Raw genomic sequence first — 17937 nt, 5'->3', positions numbered from 1 at the left:
CCTCCATGAATGTCACCGGATAAAGAGGCTCTCAGTGTGTTACTACAGTCTACAGCAAGATGGTCAGGTGACAACTCAGGGACTTACAGGAAAAGGCTCCTTCCAGCTGGCACCAATGATGGACGGCCTTACAATGGCAATGTTTAATTTTGCACTCTCTTGCTGCACCACAGATTCAGCTAAGGCTTTCGTGTATGTGTAAGTATTAGGTCTTTTGCCTAATAGTTTGGGAGTAATATCATTCACTAGGTCATCATCCATCCACCTGAAGAAACAAAACAAGAAGCAAGTGTAAATTATTGCATGCTGCTTCACTGGGGAGGTGGGGTGTGAACTGCTAAAGTTACCATGATCACATTTTATTCCTTTAAAGAAAAAGGGACACGCACCTAAATGAAAACAAGTTTCCCAGTAAAACAGAGGATTTCATGTTCAGTGTCCATCAAAAGAAGAATACTAGCATTTATTTTTTGTCCAGGTAATTAATTTGTAACACATCAACTACAGAGCAAGCAGCAGATTCCTTTACAACAAACCCAAATTCTGTCAACCAAATTCTCAAACACAAAGCGCAGACACAGCAAATTAGTCTTTGGAGCACAGGCTCGCTGCATTATGATCTACAAAGTGATGCCACTGCAATGGAGTCCCAGCTGCATTACCAGAGTCACACACCACCCCTGAAGCAAGCCCGTCAGTGTTTCTCCCTTTAAATCAGTTAAATCTTGCAATTCAATCTTGCTTCCCAGTTCATATTAAATATGTAATAACCTTCAGTCACAGCACACAAGCAAGAAAGATGTGCCTCTGCAACTGTTGCTACTTTGGTCTTCTTCACTGCAAAACAGGACTTGAAATTTATTTGCCTCAGTCTCTTAGTCACAGAAATGGAAATTATTGTTTTTCACCCATGTTCCATTACAAAGTGGACACACATTGGACTCCTTTCATGGTATGAACAGGGTGGAAAGAGGGGTAGGAAAAGCTAGAGATCACTCTTTTATAGTTTTACAAAAGCCTTCCCTCAGGAGTTCAAAAGTACACACAGCTGTCCCAGCCCACACCAAACAGTTTAAGTTACAATTGTCTATCCACAAGTCAGATAGTCAAAAACATGACTGTTTTGCAATCTCTCATTTTTAAGTGTATTTAAAGTCAACATTATAAAAAAAGGCTGGCTGAATGTGCATTCTAAGTGGTAGCTCATTTGGTTTTAATGTTAGCACTCTTGCACCTAAAATAAGCTAAAGTAGGTATTTTACTTTATAGGAAGTTTTTTTTGTTTCATACTTCTCTTCCAAGAGGTGATGTTTTGTACAACAGGTAAGGAGAAAGAGACTGATGTAGAGTTGGGATCATTATGTATTACATTACACTTTTCCCACACTGTCACCTGTTTCAGAGTTTGACAGCTACTAAGAAAGACCTCAGGACAGTTAGTATACACAGAAAACAAAATACCAAATGAGTCATTTTTCCCACCCACACTGCCCAATTCAAAACTTAAAAGCTACAGAAAACAGATTTTTCATGTCTGGGCCCTCAGGATACCTAACAGAACTACTTCTACAATTAAGAAATAATATTTGAGCATCTCAGTCTCATCTTGCAATAGCATTTAGGTGAATGTAGTAGAGGCAGCTGTTCAAGGGGCCAGTCTTACTTTTATCCCTTTCCTTCACAATGCTGGTCCCAGCACAAGTTATCAGTATCTCCTAATTCAGCTCATCATACAGCTGCAAGATTGGCACTCTCAGCACAGAAGAGGCATCATGAGTAGATATGAGCATCCCTGTCCTTCAGTACCCCTCCAAACCTAGCTCAGCTTAAAGGAACCATAAATCTTAACCCATCTCCCTTACAGGAAAGGGGAGTGTCAGTCACACTATCAGACCTACAGGACAGACAAAGGCAACTCTTCATCTTTAAGGCTCTTAACCTTTTTTTTGGTACTTCAATACCAGGAAGCAAAAGGATACAGATTACCCAAGTAAATTCATAAAATGTAACACATACTCAAGGGAATCGATCAGTTTCCTGGGATCCACAGGAGGTGGGTACACGACTTCCTCAATCCGTTTCTGATTGCAATATGCATAGGCAGTGGAAACGTGCATGAACACCTCCAGATTCTTCATTCGCTGTGCCAAGAGGAGGAGCTCTTGTGTGGCAATCACATTTAACTGCACAGCATCTCTATTGATCAAACAGAAATGTCATTAGTAGAAAGCCAGACAAAAACAAGCAAAAAGAAATTCCCTGCTAAATGCCTCAGTGCTGGGTTTATAGAGCATCCCTGAATTCTCTACCCTACCCCAAAAAAGCAGCAGGGACACTGCCCTAATTTTCTGCTTTGAACAATACAGCACAGTCCTGACCTAGAACACTTCTCAATGTTCAGGACAATTCTCCTTTTACCCTTTGCTTACCAGCACCCTTTGATTTCCTCAAAATAAATCCCAATCCTATGTTTTCCATGAAACATGAAGGAAATAATGCAAGACAACACCGAGCTGCCACAAGATACATCTCTGAACTTCAATTTGAGTTAGGTCAACAACCTGGAAGGCTTAGTGGGCTATAGGAAGTTGGAGACTGCCATCTTCTTGCAGGATAGCACACAGCTCAGACAGGATGGAAGGAAGGGAAAGAAAAGGCAAACCGCCAAGAACCACACTCCAGCTTCACTGCTGCTCATTAGAGCATTTCAGGACACTATAGCAGAGTAGGTGTAACTCTACAATTCCCAGCAGATAACAGCTTGCTGACCAGCCCCTACGATTATTTTATAGTTTAGATCTTCTCTCCAGCCTACAGACTTCCTGTGGGCACCAGTTTCCTTGTACACAGTGTACTAATGAAGCAAGTTTCAAGAGTACAGCTAAGTAACACTTCAAAGTTCGTTGCAACAAAAGCGTTACATTAACAACAAAATCGGTATCCCCCAAACAATCACTAAGTTTCAGACTGCTTTATCTCACATTACTGAAGCTGGGGACAGGAAAGGGGACCATTATCCCAAAGCAATTAACATCAGTGGTAACTCATTAGTGTGCTACCTCTTTGAACAAGTCAAAGGAGCTCATAACCACAGCTGTGTGCACCACTTTTCCCACTTCTTGTTTTCATCTCTCTCCCGGTGCATCTACTTCTCCCTACTTCTCCCAATGCAAATCTCCATTATTAATAAGGGGCTTTTAAAAGACAGGAAGAAAAGCTGAGCTGTATTTCACCTCCCATTTTTCTTATCAGTTAAGAGAGCAAGCACTAGAACTTCCCACACACAACTTTTCTCACAAAACTCTATCCTCTGAAAACCTGTATTCCCTTTCTAACAAGGAAGGCTAAAGGAATAATTTGTGCTGCCCTTTATACACCAGGAGAAAAAGTCTAACACTGTTAGGGAGCACAGTACATATAGCTACACCTTATTTGTATTCTTTCTACCCATCTTTGCAACACTGTGCAGACACCTGATTCACCCCCTCCCTTTGAGCACCATTGGTTTACAACACCAGGGTAAATGGAATTTTAGACTCACCTTAGTGTTTCATTGAATCTGACTGTAGCAGCACAATGAAATATAATATTAGTGCATTCTATAAGTTTTTCCTTGATTGTTTCACTAAGATCCAGTTCAGGCTGTGTAAGTTCACTCATAACTACTATTATTTTTGCCTTGAAGTCTGGTTGCTCTTCTCTCAACCTATCAAAGAGCTGTCAAAAATAACAGAACTATAAACTCAGTAAAGATAAGAGAAACATTTCACTTAAGAGAAGAAAACCCCACATTCTCTGTCTATACCTCCTAATTTTTCAAGAGCATCAGGAAGTTAGAAAAGTGCATTAGCAATCCCATAAGGACATGTTACAGACTTCTCATGAACATACTCAGTGATGAAGTTGTGCACACTTTATCCCACACAGTGAAAGCAGCATTGCATGTGTTGTACAGAAGGTAAGGAGACTTCAATTTGCACTTTATATTAATGCCCATCCTAATGCTTAAAACCAAATCTCTGTCAATATCAGAAGGAAGAAGGAATGCTATTAGATACTCAAAACAATTTTAAGTAGCATTCTGTATACTGTAAGCTCTTTTTTTTCCAACATAAGGAAATGGAACAATCTACCCACTTCCCAAGCTTGATAATAGCTATTCAAATTCTTATAAAAGTCAGCTGGATTTTAGGTTTAGAAAACTTGTATTAAGATTAACAAATTTCCAGTGATTTAAGAAATGCTATCATCAAATTATGCCAGTCTTTGAGAACTTCCAGATTACTAAAAAAAAAAAAAAAAAAACCAACCCACACCACAACAAGAAGTCATTTTTCTGGCTAGTTAAAAGAAAAAAACATGTTACCATGTTAGAACATCTGATTAAGTTTTAGCAAATTGGTGTTCAACAATTCCCACTGAAAAAAAAGCTCACCACGTTATATTCCATCATGAATTCTCCTCATAAATAGCATTAGTATGCAACTTTTCCTGAGCAACACAGCACTGTGGGAATAAAACACACTTGAAAGTTGCACCAGAGAAGACCCTTCTTAAATGTCCAGGGGCCAATATCTTGCAACTGCTTCAACACCAGTCAATTATACTGTATTAAAATCACAGCAGTACTTTCTTTTTCCCCCTCCAAGCAGGCAGTTATACCAAATGCAAATAGTCAAAAGACATTTCCTTACAGAATGACATTAATTAAACTATAAATTAAGTCACCTAAAGACGCAGTTTCACAACACTTCTGGCAATGTAAGTTTATATTTCTACCCCAGAGACCGGTCCCTCTCCTAATTTCTTTACTTCTGTTGCTTCTCCAACACTAGCAACAGCAAGCAGCCCTGGAGCTGTGTGAGCAAAGCAGCTGGAGGTCCAGCTTTTTTTTTTTTGAGATGTTTTTTCAGTCCAAACATGAGCTAATGCAGCTCCCTGTGTGGCCACCTGAAGTAGCAGTGCTAATTCTACAGTGAGAACACAAGACATCTCCACTTACAGAGGCCTTGACTGGACTTCCCAAACATGAAGCTTCACTTTATAGGACAAAGCTGCCAAGACTTTTAAAGCCTCTGCAACTCTTAGGGGTACGGTCCTTAACTAAGGGCAGGAAACTTTGTGTGATTTTGAAAAATAAGGCTGCTATGTTTTTAGTTGGAATGATGGCACCTTCCTCCAGGGAACTGAAGCAACCACCTGTTAACCGTATCAATGTGTGATACTGCATTATAACAGAAAAGCAGTACCATGGATGAGCTCTTAAAGAGCCAGTTTTTGTTTTTCCTATGTTCATTGCATCTGTTCTATCCCTTTTCACATACACAGTCATACACTATTCCTACACACCTCTCACTAGCACTGACACCAAGTACCAAGGAGAAGAAATACCCAGAGTGCATGCAGAACATATGGCAAATTAACAGAGGAATTAGATATCTCAAGTCCAAAGGAAGGAGAAACCTCAACTTTTTTTGCTATTTGTAGCTCAGTTTAGTTCACATTTATTTTATTTATTACCACATTCACCCATTTAGATTTCAAACTCTTCAAGAAACAGGATGTTCAAGCATCTGTAGAACACTTAATGAGTCCATCCAAATTGTGAAGAATTACTGGCAGTGCCCTTGCAACTGGACAGCTTAAGACAATAGATCTTATTAACATTTTCTTAGACTTTTGGAAGAATCTTGATGACATCAAAGCCACTTAAACGATGGAGTTTCTATCCTGTCTAATCATTTGATGGAGACAGAACAAACACCTACATCCCTATTCTGCATCTCTGCATAGACGAGCAACTCCATCCCTGTATGCTCCTGCCTCAAGCAGTAACTCTGCTTACCAGGACTTCTGCCGTGAACTTGCTCCAGCAATAAGTGCTCACCACCAGATTTTTATCTCAACAGGAGCTGGCATAGACTACAAGCAGACTTTGACTCAAATTTAAAACCTTTTTACAACAGGTTTCCTAAAAGCCACACTGAGCCTTAGAGCTTATTGAAGTTTAAGTCAGTCCACACTAGTGCTACTGCTCTCTCTGCCCAAATACTCCCCACTTTTCTTTGGGTAATAAGGTATACAAAAAGTGGATTGAGAAATTTTTCTTTTTTCATCTCAGAGCTTAGTCTGGAGATCTTTTCCTTGTTTCAGGGCAGTGACAAACTGAGGGTTTAACCTAGTGAGAATGTGCAACTGAATTTTAAGATAGAACCCCACTGTAACTCATTCTGTTGTGTTCTGCGACATTGCACAGGACTGTAGGAAGATGCTTTTAAGAAATGAGCTACAGTTTTGACTGGTTACAGAAAAAAATTAACTGGGGACACAGCCATTCTCATATCTGCTGTAATCCCAGCTAGCCAGAGATGTAGAAATCCATTGCCTTGCTTGAAACAACTTACCCCTCCTAGCCTAAGTGCATTCCTCGTTCCTTATTGATTCCCCTTTAGCACCTTCTAAGAACACACTTTGTACTACAGGTTACATTGCATCTCAGCAACAAAATTAAACTGCTGACACCTGTGTTCCATAAGGGAAAGGCCTAGATAGAAATAAACAAACTCTTCTTTAGCAAAGTTCATGCTAGAAAACTCTCCAAATCCTGTTCATCCTTCCCATCATGAACAGGATCCTCTCTCGGAGAAAGATGGGCAACAGAGATGGATGGATCATTCTACACTTAGTAAGAATGCCCAGCCTAGCCAACCAGAATGTTAAGGTAATTAGTCTTTTCAGGAGCAAAGTATTTGACCCAGCATACTCAGAAAATCATTCAGATAGCCACTTGGGTAATTCCACAGCACAGACTTCCAGTGCCTTTCTAGTTGTCACAGGCTGTCCAACAGAAATCTGTAACAATCTACTAATCCAGACATTTCTGTTCCACCTACAAATGTAAGTTCCTGTTGAGATGACACATTCTTGTTTACTGGTAGATCCAATAGCACATTGCAGAAAAAAAGAGAAGGCACAGGGAAAAAAAGTGACTTGCTTGAGATCTTAAAGAGTCTCAATCCATCGTACAACTCCCAGTCCACCACCTCTCGTACTTGATTTTACATTCTCTTAACAAGCTCTAACACAGGTTTTTACTTCTCATTTCTTCATTACAGCTGAACATCCTCCTCCTGAATTAAATACAGGATAATTTTCAACTACGGGCTTTGCTAGAGACTAAAAGCTTGAAGCAGCTATAGAAGCACTGCCAGGTCTTAGATTTTGTATTTCTGTTAGAACAAAAAAAACCCATTTAACAATAACATTTTGCTTCAGACAAACTGAAGCTGTTCTCAAAATGGGAACATTATAATGAAGGACAAAAATGAACTTTGTGAGCATATGACACCTACCTTACAGCTGGTAATTTCTTCTATACGTTCTTCAGGTGTCTGCCTTGCTTTGTTTCTTACCAGCACATACACTGCTTTCACTTTAGGACAGGACCTGAGCAGCTTTTCCAAAAGCACTTTTCCCATGAAGCCTGTAGCTCCTGTCAGGAGGACGTTTTTGCCTTCATAGTATTCAGGAATGGAAACCATTGTGACCTTTACAAAAGTTAAAAACAAAAAGTATGTTAAAGACCTTACAGGAGCTCAGATTTTCAGAAGATTGAATAGCTATATATGTGCTGTTTATGTCCCATACCTGAAAGAAATGTTTAACAGATTTTTTTTTACCTATGACCAGTACCTGAAGATCTCTTTTTTTCACAACATTCCAAAAGACTCCCACAGGGTCACTACAGTAATTCCACATCTTCTTGTAATCTGCCCCTGTGAACAGTGTTTTAAGGACTGAGACACCCACTCAGCCAGGAAAGTAGCTCAACTTCAGTCTATTTTTACCTCTGTGTGCCTGGTCCTTTACCACTCCCAAGGGGCTGATCCATGTAAACTAGAGGTCATACCATTAAAATGTAATCACAAGTGGATTCTTCAAACCCATTGACAGAAGACAAGGAGCCAAGCCTCCCAATTGCTGGCCCTGGAATTTTGTCTGTGCCAGCAGAGCCCCCTGTCACTGTTAGGCTGAGCCTTCCTACCAATTATAATAGGCCAGAGAGAAGGTTGAGTTAGTTGCTTGGTATGGGATCTGCTGGTTTTATATTGATTACAGAAAACCCATACAGATCCACAGGCAAGAGTTTTCTAACTTCTTCATCCATTGATGTCATCGGAGAGAAAAACAACCCCAAACAACAAAGTCATTAGAATTCTCAACCAACTAAAATTTCAGTTAGCCACAAATATACTTCCTAAAAAATGAAGGGTAAGGGATTATTACTCAAATTCAGCACAAATCTCAAAAGTATTTTAGGTTTTGCTTCAGTTAGTAAGTTAACTATGTGACCCGTGATTCTTTCCCCTCCCTTAATCAACCACTTGGAAATGATGCCATTCTTGCTAACAGAAACTGAAACACTTTCTAAGGACAAATACACTGGTATGTCTCACAATAATGTGGGAACATGACCTTTAGGATCTCTAGGACTCAATCACATCATCTAGAGCTGCCATTCTGCTAAGTCAGATATATCAGCATCTTTACTGTAACCCTTAACCAGCTTACGTTCACTATATAAGAATGTAGCATTATGGATACACTTCCACCATGTTTTACCAATATTTCCGATTAGACTTATAAAAATCCTAAGCTGATGTAGTGAATGTCTAATTATAGTCCTCTACAGCAGCTCCACGCAAACTGTTATGACCTAAACACTCCCAAAAGGGATCACAGAGAGTCACAAAATGTTCTGAGTTGGAAGGGACCCACAAGGATCATCCAGCTCTCAAGTGAATGGCCCCTAAGGGGACTGACCCCACAGCCTTGGTGTTACCAGCATCACGCTCTGACCAGCTGGGCTCATCTCAGGCATAGATTCCATAAAACCCTGATATTAAAAAAACAACAAAACTGAGTATCTTTAGACACAGATGGAACATTTCTTAGACAAATCAGGATTACAACACTGAATACCATAACAGGATGAGAACCTTTCTTCACCTGCCACCCAAGAATAAAGGTGCAACTTCTAAATACACTCAGTTCTTTCAAGACAGCAAGATACTGCAAGCAGGGACTTACCAGGGAATACACAGAATGTATGTTAGGAGTGAACAGCTACAGGCTAATTTGTCCTTTTTGCCTGAAAAGTAAGTAAATACCTATTTATCAGGTATCCACCATATCAAAGCAGTTGTGTTCTGTTCTTCACGCGCTCATACCTCAACAGTCTCTGAACAAGTTCCAAATGATTACTCGCTAGAAATGAGTCACCACCTGCATAAGTCCTGGTTTCACACGTCTGGGTACCAAGTCCTATGTCAGATACTCCAAATTCTTATTCTGACTCCCTTCTTTGAGAAGTAAAGCATCCAACAACTGATAATGGGACACAGTAGCAAGTTTAGAGCAGGACAAGCACTACTATTTCCACTGGCCATAGTATATCATCCAGAATTGCTTCTTTGAAGGTGAAGGGAAAAAGCTATCTACATTAAACCACTTTTACCACACAGTTAAGAGACTCTAATGCAAATCTGAAAGCACACCTCCTGCCATAAAGCATGGAGAGCAAGACACAGCATGCTTATGAGTCATTTTTCCCTGTTCAATTAAGATACGGGCCTGTTGTCTTTACCATGGCTCGAAGTCACAATTAATGCTCTTCAAGTATGTCTTCCTCATAACTTCTGTTTGCCTGGTCTTTGCATACACCATTCAACTCCATTTCCTCCTAAAGATCTGCATGATTTCTCCCACATATAGGATAAGATTTCAGTTCCCTCAAAGAGGGAGGCAAAAACTCATGCAATAATTACTTCAGCAATTTTGTCACTAAGATTCAGTTTTGTCATGGTTCCTACATAACCTTGTTACTAATTTACCTAACTAGCCATAATTACTATTTTTTACACCTTGAGACTCTATGAGGGTATCTAATACTATCCATTCACCTGTCCCTCCTCAAAGAAAGGCTTAATCCTGCTTCTGACACAATGCCACAACCTCAGCCTGCAAACCTGCTCACATGGGCAGTCTTTGGCTACATCCACACAGGAACCTTGGACAACACCCAGTACACGGCTATGGTCCAACATCTGTTTCTGAAAGCTAAAGCAATGAAAAGTTATGCTGCCAGTGGAAATATCTGTGTTGCTCTAGTTCAGCTTTTTAAGTAACTGCAAAATCTGACAATATTTAGGCTCATGTGATATAAAGAAAACTGGAACAGAATGGATCAAAGCTTCCTGCCTCACTTATTTCTGATCATATTCCTTTGCACAAGATGCAGGTATCAGAATACCAGACCTATAAAACATCAACATTCAGAGCCATGATGAAGCATAATGATGAAATGGGTTCAATTAGAAAACCAGGAACATCCATAAATACTCACATTCCCACCTGGGAGGCAGCAACACTTATATGTTTGCAGGCTAATTTTTTTTTTTTTTTTTTTTTTACAGATTGAGAAATGCTTCCTTTAAGAAACTCTCAATCCCATTTCCCTTTACCCTGTTCTCCAACAACTAGACTTTGGTAGACCTTATTCACAGCAACTTTCCACATTGAGTTTGCCTTCTACTTCCATTACTCTAGAAGATTCCAGCTAGAAAACATAATTGGTGACCTTTTTCAGAAGTATGCATTGCTGTCAACATTACAGGAGTAAACACTGAGACTGTGAGGGAACTGTCTAGAAGCACCAAGTTGGATTTAAAGGGTAAAAACCATGTGTGGAATCTAGGTGTGAACAATCAAAGTCTGAAACCAGCAGCCTATGCTATGCTCCGTTAGAAAGAAAGGCTATCTCAGCCACAGGCAAAGGAAAGAATGTTCCCATTCTCCACCTACCTTTCCCTGCCTTCTCCAAGAATGCATCTCCACATGCCAGTTAGCATAGCACCACTGGCAACTCTTAATTTCAAACTCGGAAGGGTCTTAGCTCACAGGTATAATATATTACTTTTTAAAGTTCTTTATGGCAGCAAATTACTGAAGAATCATAGAATTGTTAGGATTGGAAGAACTATTTTACAATTCTGATTTTAAATAAAACTGTCAAGAAATACATGTAGTTCCTATCAGAGATTTAGTTTGTCCTCTAACGCATAACAAGCTGGTGCAGGTGCAAAAAAACCATCTACCTTGCAAGACAACACAACAAAACCAAATTTAACATTTTAAGGTTGTTAAGTGTCAGCAATCACTTTATCTATCCGTATTAGAGTACATCCTGTATGTTTACAATAGCTGTTAACCAGCAATACATATTGTCACCAGTTACCCAATGATTTGTTCACAGCTAACTTCCCAAACACACACAGATAACACCTACCAAACACAAAACTGTCTAATGCACACTGTGGAATATCTAAGTCCCTCTATCATCGACACTTTTTTGAGCTAATAAGCAATAACAGTCTAGAATAAAGAAATCTGACAGTTGAAAGGCTTAATAAAGAGTTCTGTAAAGAATTCTTGCTCTGGAACAGAAATTACCAAAATTCCCACATTACCCATAGGTATAAACAGCCTTTGCTAGAGGAATCTTACGTGAAGCTGCTACAGAGCAACTGCTGCTGGGATCCTTCTGAATTCACAGGTCCAGGGCTAAGCCCACGGTGACACTTTGTAGATATGCTTATGTGAAGGTTGCTGTCCTCTGATAAATCAAGAGTTCATAAGCACTTCAGGAAAAAAAATAAAAGCCACCACCAAACCAACACTCCAGGATCCTAGCCAACATTCCCCATCTCGTAAAAAATCCTCGTGTCCAAGGCTGAGCAAGTGCTATTATGGAGCAAACAACAGCAGCTCTGTTTGCCTCCAGAGCTACTGCAGCAATATTTAACTCACAGCTTCAGAGGGCTCTGATTCTCAAAACAAGGACAATTCTGTTTTTAACAGGAAAATGATCAGTTCCCAGATTTGTCCAAACACAGATCAAGATGCTTAAAGATGTGCTTTCCAAGTGCCAGGAAAGCCTGCTGCAGTTCCACTGAATGTTTAAATGCTAAATCCAGCAACTAGAGAGTGTGCATGTGTGCCCTTGTTAGAGATTAAATGGTCTGTCTTCTAGTTTATCACTGACAAACATTAGGTCAACAGCATGCTCCCTCCAAATTCAATCCTATCAAGATTATCGCTCACAGGAAATAGAAATTGTGCATTTCCCAACCTCTCAAACGTCAGCAACAAGCCACAAAGTTCTGCAAAAACACAGCCCAACAAATTAATTTTCCCCTTTCCTCTGACAGCTTGAATCCAGCACTAGCAGGAGTAAAAAGCAGAAAAAGTGATAGGAGCATTTTTTTAATGTATATTCAGAAGATGAAATTCGTCCAGACATCAAATCTGAGTGCACCAAGTATTTTTAAACACCACACACACACCCCACTGCATCCACACCAGACAAAAATCATTACAGACGTCCCTCATACAGAGCTCCAATTGCCACATTACAAGGACACCACAGCAAGCCAAAAAAAATAAATCTCTGGGAACTGGAGAGATTGGAGAGACTCAGGCAACAAAGGAAGTAATATTTAACTCATCTAAACAAGGTTACTGCCAGAAAGACAAGTCTGGGTCATGTCATATCATATCATCATGTCTCACTTCGTCTGTGCCTTGTTTCCACAAAAGCAAATCAATGAATGCTATCAGCAAAAGGCCCACATTTTCAAGCACCACAAGGGCCAATGCCCTACCCTACGTGGCCAATACCTAGCCAGCATATCTCCAAAGGATAGTCTGTTTGTCTTTGTGGTCCAAGGTTATATCCACTGGGCAACCTTATCTGTGAAAGATATGGCTTTAAAAGATGCGTAGAGACTGTAAACTGCTTTGAGTGCAAGTTAACCTTAAAGCATACCTATTCCAAACTTCAAAATCACGTGGAAGACTCGGGATTCTTCCCTCAACTAGCAGAAAGACACGCTTATCCATATTTTAGATTTCACCAGCATTCTTATCTACTCTCTGTAAGGTCATTTTCTTTACTAGCTGTAAGCCAGGGACCAAGGAAATGTAACACACCTCCAGGAGCTGGAAAACATATTGCCAAGCTTGGAAACTGGTTAGAACAACTAAGTTTTGGAGAACTATCAGAATGGGCCCACTAATTCAACATCAGCTAGCCAGTTTTTGGCTTGGCCCTGGTAATATGCCAGACCTCAAGTGTCTCACTACACACCTTCCACACAATAATGGGGATGGATTCAGGGTAATACTGTGTTCTCTACATGTGAAATACAACAAAATGAAATCAATCTGAAACACCAGGCTCAAGCCACAACTGCAGTATAAATGCTACCAGAAGACACAAAACTCTGTGTAGAATATGGCAAAATTGGGCCTGACACTTGGTGTATTAAGAGAATTTCTGAAAAATAACAAGGCATTTCAAACTAGTTGAGCACCTTCACAACTGAACACTATAAAGAGACTTCCCTACTACCAATGAAGAGATTTGTCCACTTTAAATCATTTATCTAATGAAACACAATACCAGTTAGAGTAACCAATATAGCTAGGTCAAAGTTTACATAGCTGAGTGTATAGCCCTATGCACAAAAATAAAGTAGACTTGTTTTTCAAAACCAATTCTCCTCACTATTCTTAACCACTCAAATATGCTAGATACTGAAAGCTTGTCCTAGAGTGTGTGTTCCTCAAGCTACATTCCTCCTGGATGTATTACTACCTCTGGCAGCATATGCATTCAAGGTAAAGAGCATTATTAAATTGATTTAGGTGAGACTTAGCTAATACTGTATATGATCTTTTTACAGCACTACAGCACATTAACATCAAAATCCAGATTGATACCAGACAGGGAAGTAGTTCTGTCGCTTTCTTTTAGATGATAATGATAAAACCCAAGTACAGCGTTCACTCAATTACTTTGGGAAGATGGCGAATTGGGACCAACTGACCCATGGCCACCCAATAATTTATTAGCAGAATTCAGCCCAACTCACCAACTACTTGACTGAAGACACCCTTGTGAAGTAAAATACTCTGAAGTGAGGGCTGTGCTCACAATCATGGAGTATTTAACCTCTTTTAATCCTTTAGTCTTATGGAGCAGAACCTGATTTCATTGTGGACCACTGTTGAGTTGATCTCAGCAGAACTCTGTCATCAGAGGTATTCAGTGCATGTGGTTACACAGATACTTAAGTATGTGTTCACACAGCTTTCTTCAGCCAAAATTCTGATTTCACTACAGATTTTCACTTACTTGTGCTTCTACTCAGAGGGATTCTGTAAGGATGACTTTGAAATTACTTCTCCTTAAGTAATCTGTGCACAAAGTACATACTAGGGAAGTCCCTTGCTGTGCTGTAACTATGTTTCTTTTACAGTCAGTCCTTCCTCTGAAAATGAATTAAAACAAAGTAAAAGGTTTTTGCTATCCCTTTATAATTAGGTTATAAATTGGTGTTTTTCTAAATTGTTTACTGCTTGAGCTTAGTCATCCAGTGCACATTGAAGGAAAAAAAGTCTCTTTTGGTGTAGTTGAACTCATTTCTCCAAATTGCACAGAAGGCACAGATCAGATCAGAAATTGAGCTATTCCAGGAAAGCATATCCCGTATTAAGAACATTTACTATACTCCATCTCCAGTTCACATGAAAACACATTTAACACACATTTAATGCAGGAAGATTTTAAACAAGTTCTAGGAAATCAAGAGGCAGGCAGATTCAAGATTTGCTGAATGGAAGCTGAGTTCCAACTACTTTTATCTAATTTAATTAGAAATCTGCATTAGAAATCTCACTTGCACTTTTGGTTATGAAAGGATTACAAGATAAAGCCTCGTTTATCAGGGTAGTTGCGTAAATCATGGATCTTACTTTGCATAAATCACTACTCTTGAGTTACCCCTGAAAGGAGAACAGAACCTGTTTGCAGGACGTACCTACAACATAATGAACAGAGCAGCACTTGCAGCTGACTCTCCATCACTCAATTGTTATTCACTGCCTTAGGAAAACAGGCCAAAGGCAGCACTTCAGCTGTCACACGAGCATGCTGATATCCAGCTCTGGTTATCAGTAGGAAAAGCTTTAGCAGCAGCAGGATTATTGCTCCAGTTGCTACTGCGATACTGTCAGAAGGGGAAAGCCAAAAATCAAGCAAATGGAAGAGGGTGGGGGAACAAACAACATCCAAGTGCTCATCAGTTTGTCGAGTTTCAGTGATAAGAGACAAATCTTGGCAATTAAAACCCAGATTCACCTTTCTCATATTGATCAGACAAGACAAGGATAACTACCCAAAAACTGCATCTGCAATTATGTTCTGTTCAAACTTATTATTCACAAAGCAATTAGAATTGGAATACTTAATCAAGAACAAAAAGCCCACCTCTTATTCTTCTCATATTTTAAATCATAGAGAAGGCTGGAATCACATTTTACAATAGCCATTACATGATGAGTTTGAAGTCCTAGGAATCAACACTTCCAGACTCCTTCCATACTTTCCCATCTTCTACAGTTAAAAATGGTATTGTCTCTTCTATTATGTTCCTGCAGAGATCCACAATAATTCTTTCGAAACCTAACAATTACTCATTTATCTGACAGCTGCTCTACCAAGTTGTATTTGAAACCTAATCACCTTCTAAAGAAAAAACCACACCAGTCTACTACCTTTCCTTTCTTCCAATACATGTAGAACTACCACCAAAAAAATAAAAGCCCATTCCCACAATTTTCTTATCTTTAAAAGCGACTTAAACACATACTTGAAGCAAGCTGTACCAAGAGATTGCCTACCTGTCTCCCAAAACAGGATGCTCCAAGCCTCCCTCCTCCTCCGGCTTGAGAGGACAGAGCTATTTACTCGGCAGGACAGCCGATACTGATCCTGTAGACGCCAAGAGCTCCAATCTTAAATCCTATTTATGCCAATGGATGTCTTCTTCAGATCTGTCAATTACGCCTACTGCACAAGGAGTGTTACAAATTTACAAACATCACGCTGAACAATGACATGGAAAGGTGTGATGGAGTGTGCACACAGCTACCAATACCAGGGGCAGCTTAGCAACATCTGCTAAAAGCACAGCCTTTGAAACCACACCCAAGGGGACCCAAAAAATAAAAGAAAAAAAAGAGAAAAAAAAAGAGGGAATATCTAGTTTATTCAGACAGACAAGATTTGTTACTACAGTTTGCAGCTTCCAAACTTTGCAAGTGTTGAGGCTAGACAAAGCAGGGCCGGAAGACTTATTACTGCAAGGCTTGGAATCAACACCGTGGATGTGCATGATGGTACTAACCAAGCCCACACACCCAATGTCTACATAATGCAAGTCCTCCACACAACGTACCAAACTAACCAAGCACAATTTTTGGTGCTATTGGCTCCTTTTCAGAATTTTTGGTTTGCCACTCAGCAGCTCTGCTTCCTGTAGACATGTAAGAGGCAAACTACACTGAACATCCTCAAACACTGAATATTTTGTGACAAAAAAACGAAACACACACAATTTCTGGCTGGAGAAGCCAACCAAGCCTGCAGTCACAGCAACAATTCAGCCATGTCTTCAACAACATCCAGGACCTTCTCTGGCACTCACTTAACCCTTCTAAATGGCCGTACAACCATTTCAGTTTATTGCGCATCACTTCCAAGCACCGGAAGCAACAATGAGGAACTACAAGTTCCTCCAAGAGCTAGAACTCAGAAACAGGATGATGACAGAGAACCCTTTGCTTTGTAGCAGCCAAAAGGAGATTCAGTTTGGCTTTTCAGGAGCTAAGAGGCTGTATTGATGGTTACAGTTTTGCTTCAATGTTAAATTTTATCGACAAGTATCAGCTGCTGTAGATGACTACGATGTGGACAGGCTGGGGTATTTGTAACTGTAAGAAGGAGCATCCAAAACCTAAAGCCCCACTTAATTTAGAAAAATTCCCCCAATGTGCTTTTATTGTTAAAATTCTGTCTAGTAAAGCTTCACTATACCTACAGTCCAGCAATAAAGACAAAGTACTTGCAGTAGAAAGTTAGAGATCTATATCAGTGATTACTTTACAGCTCTGCAACAGACAGGGGTAAAAAAACCCCAAAACACAGTAACATAACCTGTAAAGTTAATCTTTCCTATCCCTCTATAGGAGGCTTTCAGTGGGGAAATACCTGAACTTTAAGGCATCTATATGTGAGTGGAGGGTGCAAAAAGAGGATAGAGACGCTGAAGGGTGAAGATCCTATAAATATACCTAGTATATAATTTCCAAATTGCTGAAATAATGGTATCTTAGTTAAGAAGCACAGGCATGATACACAATGGAAGTTGGGGATCAAGAAACTCTAACCTGCTGCAGTACAGATGAATGTCACAGATAGTAAAACTCCTACATGCTCCACATCTTAATTATTACCTAAAGAGTTATTAAAATATAAAAAAGAAGTTTCAGTTGCTAAAGCCTTGATGTAGGTTAAATGAAATTAAAGGTTTCTATTTTCATGGGATTCAAGCTGATTTCGATTACAAGCTCGCTACCAACCAATGTATCTCTGTAATTAGCCACACTTTAAACTTCACTCAGGGAAATTTATTTAGTACCCATGCGGCTCCTGCTCCACGAGGACCGCGAGCCTCTCCCCAGGACACAGGCGAAGGAAGGGCTCGCCCTGCTCCTCATGGAGGGCTCCCTGCGCACAGACCCGCGGAGCCGGGGATGCGGGCACGGCCCAGGCCGGCTCTGCCCACACACGCTCCCTCCTCTGAGCGGGAGAGAGACTCGTGGCCTTTCCTGCGCTCCCGTTCCCTGCGCCGGCCGCCGCGGCGCGGGCTCTGCCCGAGGGGAGCGGCCGGGGCGCTGCGGCCGCGGGAAGCCGGAGCCGCCGGGCAGGCAGGGCCGGGGCGCCGCCGCTCGCCGCAGGCCCGTCCAGCGCCG

General features: G+C 40.4%; 1 protein-coding gene across 2 annotated transcripts in view; it reads right to left on the bottom strand.

Annotated features, from left to right (window-relative positions):
- FAR1 (fatty acyl-CoA reductase 1) overlaps positions 1-15892 on the bottom strand; it is a 31460-nt gene extending 15568 nt beyond the window's left edge. Inside the window, exons 1-5 of one of the 2 annotated variants that reach the window (XM_042035464.1) lie at positions 15805-15892; positions 7353-7547; positions 3542-3717; positions 2017-2196; positions 88-265 (exon numbers count right to left, since the gene is read on the bottom strand). In XM_042035464.1, coding sequence (XP_041891398.1) covers positions 88-265; positions 2017-2196; positions 3542-3717; positions 7353-7541 — 723 coding nt within the window. In that variant the 5' untranslated portion in view covers positions 7542-7547; positions 15805-15892. Of the gene's footprint in view, positions 1-87; positions 266-2016; positions 2197-3541; positions 3718-7352; positions 7548-11565; positions 11657-15804 lie in introns of those variants that run through there. The other variant, XM_042035462.1, reaches the window with a different exon arrangement.
- Between the last annotated feature and the right edge of the window lie 2045 nt (positions 15893-17937).

The sequence above is a fragment of the Corvus kubaryi genome, unplaced genomic scaffold (genome assembly GCF_017639235.1).
Source record: "Corvus kubaryi isolate FWS band 111438036 unplaced genomic scaffold, C.kubaryi_AGA036_p1.0 37384, whole genome shotgun sequence".
NCBI lineage: Eukaryota > Metazoa > Chordata > Aves > Passeriformes > Corvidae > Corvus > Corvus kubaryi.
The sequence above is the reverse complement of the archived record's forward strand: the minus strand, read 5'-3'. Positions and strand labels throughout refer to the sequence as shown.